General features: G+C 57.9%; 1 protein-coding gene across 1 annotated transcript; it reads left to right on the top strand.

Annotated features, from left to right (window-relative positions):
• Nucleotides 1-2,478: 2,478 nt before the first annotated feature.
• On the top strand, nucleotides 2,479-6,685 carry TRIM50 (tripartite motif containing 50). The gene is made up of 6 exons (XM_049802757.1): nucleotides 2,479-2,883; nucleotides 3,806-3,901; nucleotides 4,780-5,010; nucleotides 5,352-5,374; nucleotides 5,657-5,781; nucleotides 6,078-6,685. Exons 1-6 carry the CDS (start codon nucleotides 2,479-2,481, stop codon nucleotides 6,683-6,685), a joined length of 1,488 nt encoding a protein of 495 aa, XP_049658714.1.
• Nucleotides 6,686-7,561: the final 876 nt, after the last annotated feature.

The raw sequence follows: 7,561 nt of genomic DNA, 5'->3' as shown, positions 1-7,561 counted from the left end.
GGGCACGCCTCTGCACAGCTATCGGCCAATGGGCGAGGGAGGCGTCACGGGGCGCCGCGGTGCACCCTGGGGGATGTAGTCCGCCCTCGCCCGTCGGAGCCCTGGGCCTGCGCAGCCGCCTCGTTCCGTGCCCACGGGCACGGGTGCCGCTGCAGCTGCCTTGCACCGGCTCCACGCTGTTCCCACCGGGCCTGCGGGGGAAAGCAGCCTCTTCCGAGCATTGTTTCCCTCAGGGAGACCCGGATGGTCCCGCTGGGCCGTGTCTGCCCCCACCCTGGGGCACCCGCAGCAGTCCCAGTGCTGCAGCCACAGGCCCCGGGCCCCGGGCCTGCTCCCCTGACCTGAACCTGTGGACTGGGGTACCTCGGCTTGGGTGCTGCCGTGGCTGCAGGAGAGGCCCCTTCGAGGGAGGGAGGGAGGGAGGGACATCCCCACGGCCTGTCCTCACCTGCCAGCCCCCCTCGGGGAACGGGTGCCCAAAGACCGAATGCCTTCAGCATGAGGCTGAGGTGGGAGCCCCAGGCTAATCCTTTAACCTCTGTTTCCGCTTCCCCCACCCTATGGCCTCTGGAGGGTTGCCCAGAGCTGGACCCTCTGGCTGAGAAGCCTCCCTCATCCCCAGCTTCCCTGGGTGATGCCGAGAGGGAAGCCACCAGGGTGGCCATAAGCCAAACATGTCCGTGAACCAAGGATAATTATACAAGAAACCATTTTTTGAATAGTCAGGCAAAACCACACGTGCCTCACCCCACACTGAAGGAGTGACGCTTTTGGTTCCTTCTGGTCTTTTCCAAAAGAACGAAAGGTTTTCAAACAACAAAAAAAATACTGTTTCAACCAAAAAAAGAGCTTTAGTTGGTAAGGAAGTCTTTTGGTGAAAATGTTTCCAATGTCCCAAGCAGTGCAGATGAGTGAAACCCCAGCAGGACTCAGGGAGACTGGCTGCTCAGGGAAGCAAACACCACCGGCTCTTATCAAGGCTCCTGCCCACGCAGTCATATGATGTGTGTGCCCGTACCTGTGTGGTGGGGCGGTGGGCAGCCCTTCACGGGGGTGTGACGCTGTCCTCAGAGCAGGAGAGGGGGACAAGAAGCTGCCTGGCCTCTCCCTGGAGAGCAGAGACATCCCCGGCAGGGCTGAGGCTGCAGGAGGGGAGCGGCTCAGCTCCCTGTCTCGCCGAGGGGCTGCCGGTCCCACCACCTGCCTCGTCTGCCCCTCTGACCAGGTCAAAATCTTCAGTTCAATTGGGAGAAGCCAAGTGACGTCCGTCGGGCTCGGTGCACTGGGACGAGCGGAGGAGCCTGAGCTGGGGCCGAGAGGAAGCTGTGCAGGGTGCGTGAGTGCTGTGGTAAGCAGGAGGCTGTTACTCGGGTCCCCAGGAGGTGTTTCTGTATGAGCAGAGGGAGCAGCTGAAGCTGGTTCCCTTGTATGGGGTCCTGCGGTGTCTGATGGGTCACAGGCTGACAGTTGAGCTTTCCTTGATTCACTAAGCTCCTATAGCAACATATGATAAAAGTTGAGCTCAAGATGACAGCTTCCCCTTATCCCTGGGGAAATTACCAAGTGTTTGACCTCAGGTTTATTTTCTTCAACTTCAGGTCATGTCTTTGACTTGCCCAGGATCTTGGTGGTTATATCCCCCAGTGCTGGGAATAGCATGGGAGGCAATGCTGCACGAACCTTATAGCTGTTAAATAGGCTGGCCACCTGCAGCCCCAGGACTGGTGGGCGAGGCTGGGATTTGGGCTCGTGTCTCTTGGGCGTGCTGACCCAGAGCATGGAGTGCTGCAGGGACCAGAGACTGTGTTGTGTTTCAAGGGGGTGAGCTGCAGTCGCAGCCCTGCACGCTGTGCCTCAGCTTCCCCACCATCTTATTGGTCAAATACGGCCTCACAGATGTTTACTGTGTGGTGGTTGTCCCTGTCTCTTAGATAAACATGCTTTTTATGATTTCTTTCTGCTTTTGCTTAGATGCATCACTTGAGCTAATGCCAATCTTTATGAGGATGTCCATGACTAAGACAATAAGCCCAAAGAGATCTGTAGGAATTCATACAGGCCAGGGTCAATAATGGAATTTTCAGCAGAAAATCCCTCTTGGCCCTGACTCCAGCCCTGGCACACAGGCAGGTCTCTGAGGTGGGCTGCAGTCTGACACCCCTGCCAGGCAAAGGCCACAGATGGGAACAGCTTGGTGGTCACTTCTGACACCTTAGGCTGATCCAGCAGGCATGGCCAGGTGTGGTCTCACATCTCCAGAGCCCAAACCCACTGCTGGTTAAAATAAGCATCTCAGATTTTGCATGGAGCCTAATGATGAGTTTGCAACTGTCTGCACTGCTGCCAGGGAGTGGAGGTATTTCTCCATTTCACCCCCTCTCCATCTTCGCTCATCTCTATCTTGCTCTTGGAACAGGACTGATCTCCCACCTGTGTTTCCCAGGCCAGGTCTGTGCTGCTGTGTGGGAAGCTGGCAGGATGGCTCGGAGGATGAGCATCGATGAGCTGGAGGACCAGCTTCTCTGTCCCATCTGCTTGGAGGTCTTCAAGGACCCCCTGATGCTGCAATGTGGGCATTCGTACTGCAAGTCCTGCGTGGTGTCACTCTCCGGAGAGCTGGACGGGCAGTTCCTGTGCCCCGTGTGCCGCCAAACCGTGGACTGCAGCGCCTCACCACCCAATGTCACACTAGCTCGTGTCATTGAGGCACTGCAGAGCCGGGGCGAGGCAGAGCCCACCCCAGAGTCCTGCCCAATGCACCACAACCCCCTCAGCCTCTTCTGTGAGGCTGACCAAGAGGTGATCTGCGGGCTGTGCGGCACCATCGGCAACCACCGCCAGCACAAGATAACCCCCATCTCTACCACATACTGCCGGATGAAGGTTGGCAGGCAGAGCCAGGCGGGGCTCCTGGGGTGGGGGTTAGGCTACCTGTAGTGCTTGCTGGCCAAATGTCCCCTTTCCTTCAAGGGACAGGCTGAAAATGATGCCAGGGTGGGAAGCACAGTCCCATGGCACAGCCAGATGTGGGGCAAGGTCTCTGGAGCTGGGGGGCAGCTGTTTCTCAGGCTGAGTGTGTCCCTGGCTGAGAGGACTCACAGTTTCGCTGGCTGCACTACAATGGGGAGAGCTGGGGGTCAGGGAGTGTCGGCGTGGCCTTTCAAGACTGTTTCCAAATACCATCAAAAAGAGTCTGGAGATAAGGCTGAGGTGAGGTGCCACAAGAGAGCAGGGAGGCAGGGAAACAGGAGCCCCAGCCAGGGAGAGTAAACAGCTGGCATCCCTGCCCAGCATCACATGAAAGCCCCAGGAATGGAAAAGCACAGGGCCACCCGGCCCCTCCGCTCCTGGCACCGGGGAGATAAAAAGCAGGAGGCACCAGAAGTGCTCCTGCCCCAGCGAGGCTCCCGGCACTGGTGCTAGGAGGGTGCCACTGGCCTGGTGCTGGCTTGTGGCTGGTTGCCACCTGCTTGCCACCTGCTTGCCTGGTGCAGAGCCACCACGGGGTGTGAGATATCGAGGTCAGGAATGGGAGCAGAGTCCTGATGCTCCTGGCAAGTGTACTTGGTCAGCAGCATCCAGATCAGGGCCATGCTCTGAGTGCTCTCCTGCCTCTGGCAACCCCAAATCCTCTAGATGAAGAGAGTAAAGATCAGCAGGATGTGCAGGGCCCCAGAAAGCTTAGAGAAAGCTTAGGAGACCATGGTTTCTGAGGGCCATTTGTTCCTCAGGGGGCTGACAAGCACTGCCTGCGATCAAGGAGGCTGCCAGAGAGGTCACTCCCACAGAGGTGCTGTCTTTTCAGGAGGAGCTGTCTGTACTGCTGACCGATGTCCACCAGTACAAGAGGAACCTGGATGAACATTTCAACAAGCTCATCAACAACAAAAGTCGCATCGCAGTGAGTGCCATGTGCCAAGGGAGCCTCTGTCCCTGAGTCCTTTGTGTCCCAAGCAGCCCCTGGAGCAACCTCTGCTCCTGGGTCTCCACAGCTCACCTCCTCTACTCCTCTCCTTCTCTTCTCCCTTCCCTGGGATAGCAGACAGGGCTTATCTTCCACCCTGTTCCTTGAAGTTCGTGTTCTCTCGGATTAAACATAGACCTGGTTTTGGGAAGGGTGACGTAGCCCTCTCTGGTGGCACAGCCCTGTTTTCAGAAGGGGTGACACACACCGAGTGTCCTGGCAGGATCAGCAGTCAGAGCTGGCTTGACCGAATGTCCTTGGAGGTGGGGAGATAATAGGTGAAAAGGACCCCCCCTTGGAGCAGGCTTCCTAGTCAGAGCAATGCCATTGGTTTCACATTGGGTTTATGCCTGGTTTAGCTGTGTGTCCTTTTCCCACAAACTAGATGTCTCTAAGGGACCTCCTGGCATTCCTTCTGAGGCTAAAGCTTCCCAGTGGGGCTCCTCAGAAAGGCTCAACCCAAATGAAAGTGGAGCTGTACTCTTCTCCCCCTTAGCCCAAGACACAGGTTGTTCCCTGGGAGCAGAGGGAGCCAAGAGCCTTGAAGGCTCTGATAAAGCTGCTCGTGACATCAGGAAACCAAAATCTGGGGGAGAAGAGGCATAAGGCAGGGGTGCCATGGTGGTGAGCAGCTGAGAACAGCAGGATGAAACAACATCTAGCCTGCTGTGAAGAGCTGGTCTTTATTTGGAAAGCCAGCGGACGGCAGCTTGGTGGGACACGTTGACATTGCTGTTGGCATCTCTGAAACAAAAAAGCAGGTGAAAGGGATGGAGCAAGGCAGCCCTGCAGAGCTGCTTGCTGTCTCCCTGCAGAACGAGGCAGATGTCTTCAAGTGGGTGATCCGGAAGGAGTTCCAGGAGCTGCACAGGTACATTGATGAGGAGAAGGCCACCTTCCTGGAGAGCATTGAGGGGAAGGCAGCCCAGCTCATCACTTCAATTGAGTCCCAGGTCAAGCAGACGTCAGACGCCCTGCAGAGGCTTAAGGAGATGCAAAGCTCTCTGGAGGCGCTCAGCAATGAAAGCCAGCTTGATTTCATCCGGGTGAGCATGCTCGCTAGTGAAGGCAGTGACAGTCAGGCAGGCTTTCCAGCCTTCAGCCCGCTGCTCATAGCCCTGAGCCCTGCCCTGGGCAGTGGGTACCTCACCAAGCATAGCTGGGACACCATGAGAAGTGAGATGTAGGTGCCCTCTGTCCAGCCAGGGCTTTGCCCGCTGGGAGAGACCTGCCCTCCATGAGAGGTAATGCCCTTAGCTCTCCCAGGAGAGGAGAGCCCTGGCCTCTCCAGCCCAGGGCATAGATGTGTACAGCTGTGACCATGCAGAGGAGCTGCCGTTCCATCAGTCTCCCACCACTGACTTTCTCTTTCTTTTGTGTTTTCCAGAAATATGGCTCCTCCCAGTTCAGGTGAGTGGTGACCCAGCAGCAAACAGCATCAATGGGGATGGCAGTGCCTCCGCACCAGGGCTAGAGGTCCCAGGCCAGTGGGCATCTCAGCATCACTGGTGCAGCCTCACATGGACACTGCTGTTGTGATGGATAGCCATGGCCAGAGCCATGCTTGCAGCCCTAGGAGAGGGCAAGAGCAGCTGGTGAGACACCAGTGGCTCCATTGTACACAGCAGCCAGGTAAGAACAGGTGACACACCGTCCCCATCAGCTGCGTCACAGCTGCCCACGTCTTTCCAGGTCAGAGCTCCCCAGCCTGTACCCCAGCGATGGCATCTTTAGCCCCGTGTCCTTCAAGCCATGTTTCCACCAAGATGACATCAAGATGACTGTGTGGAAGCGCCTGCACCGCCGCGTCCTGCCAGGTATTGACCTGCTCTGCTGGCAGCATGCCAGGTGCCCTGGCTCACTGGCGCGTGGGACAGGCTGCCCAGCCAGCATCACACTGCCCCAGTTTCTGTCTTGCTCTCTGCTTGTGCGCTCCTCATCCCCAGGAGAGCTCCTGGAGCAGTGGCTGGCTGTGTCTTGTGCTGGTAGCAGCCTGCTCTTGCATAACAGTCCAGCTGCTTGAAGTTCAGCAGTGCCAGCCCTCAGGGCTGAGTTGGGGTCTGCCAGACCGCTGCCTGCTAGCGTGCCTGGAGCATGCATGCTTTTCTTCTAGCTCCGGAGATGCTGAAACTGGACCCGGTGACAGCGCATCCCCTCCTGGAGCTCTTCAAGGGTGACACGGTAGTGCAGTGTGGGCTCTACCAGCGCCGGGACAGCAACCCCAAGCGTTTCAACTCCAGCAACTGCATCCTCACCTGCAAGGGCTTCTCCTGCGGCCAGCACTACTGGGAGGTGATTGTGGGCACCAGGAACCACTGGCGTGTGGGCATCATCAAGGGCACAGTCAATCGCAAAGGAAAGCTCAGCAAGTCTCCTGAGAACGGCGTGTGGCTCATCGGCCTGAAGGAAGGGAAGGTCTACGAGGCCTTCAGCACCCCGCGGGCCACCCTGCCGCTGACCACCCGGCCCCAGCGCATTGGCATCTACCTGCACTATGAGAAGGGCGAGCTGACCTTCTACAATGCTGACAACCCTGATGAGCTCAGCCCCATCTACACCTTCCAGGCAGAGTTCCAGGGCCAGCTCTACCCCATTGTGGACCTGTGCTGGCCGGAGCGAGGGCCCTACTCCCCTCCCATCATCCTGCCTGCACCTGCTGCGAGGCAGCACTCCCGGGCACCGTACAACCATCCTGCCCCGGAGGAACCCATGAAGCCATAGCCTGGCCAGCGGGATGAGGCTGTGGCCAGGGAGGGCTGTGGCCAAGTCCCAATGGCCCGCAGCAGAGGGGAGTCATGCTGCTTGCAAGGTTGTCCTGAGGCAGAAGCTCTGGTACTGCAGAGTAAGCTTCAGCAGCAGAGCAGGGTCCTTCCCCTCTCCTCTTAAGAGCATAAAATGTCAGCTTTGATCTCTGAATCCCCATCCCCAGTCTGGCAGGCTGACCCAAAAGCCTAAAACACATCTGGCCTGTGAAGATCTCTCTACGGAAAGGAGCGCCTGCCTGAAAAGCGTGAGCTGTGAGCGTCCGGGGTCTTTGTTGGCATGTCCTTCTTCTGAATAAATAGTTTGTGTTAGGTGAGCTGGTTGCTGGCTAACACTGGTACTGTGTCTGAGGAACCAACCGCAGCTGGAGCTGAGCGGGCAGCTGCAGTGCTCTGCGGAGGCATGAGGGGCTGCTGGGAGGGGAAAACAGGAGCTGAAGAAGCAGCTGCAGAGAGCCCTTTGCCAGGCAGCAGAGGTCAGTCCCCGGCGGGAGGACGGCAGCCTGCCTGGGCCAGTGCCTCTTCCAGCTCCTCTGGGATGTGAGCTGGCATGGGGAACCACACGCAGAGCCTGCCCCGGTGCAACACTGTGTCTGGGGCCGTGGGCTGAGACAGGGTGAGGAGAGCAGGGCTGGATGTCCGGACACAGCTGGGAGCTTGGCCTGACCAGCTCGGCCGCCCTGCATGCAGCCCGGCAGCAGCTCTCCAGCCGCTCCTTGGCAAGTTGTTCCGGCTAACCGCAAAGAGTCACCCAGGACCCATTCCTCAGGCTTGTCACCAAAATTCACAACCAGCCCATGCCTACTGAGAGAGGCCAGGACACAGAATATACCGT

Source organism: Accipiter gentilis, chromosome 6 (assembly GCF_929443795.1).
Source record: "Accipiter gentilis chromosome 6, bAccGen1.1, whole genome shotgun sequence".
Classification (NCBI taxonomy): domain Eukaryota; kingdom Metazoa; phylum Chordata; class Aves; order Accipitriformes; family Accipitridae; genus Astur; species Astur gentilis.
The sequence above is the reverse complement of the archived record's forward strand: the minus strand, read 5'-3'. Positions and strand labels throughout refer to the sequence as shown.

Coding starts and splice junctions, on each gene's coding strand:
- TRIM50 (XM_049802757.1), top strand. CDS start 2,479: ATGGCTCGGAGGATGAGCATCGATGAGCTGGAGGACCAGCTTCTCTGT. Junction 3,902..4,779: donor ACAACAAAAGTCGCATCGCA/GTGAGTGCCATG, acceptor GTCTCCCTGCAG/AACGAGGCAGATGTCTTCAA. Junction 5,782..6,077: donor GCACCGCCGCGTCCTGCCAG/GTATTGACCTGC, acceptor CTTTTCTTCTAG/CTCCGGAGATGCTGAAACTG.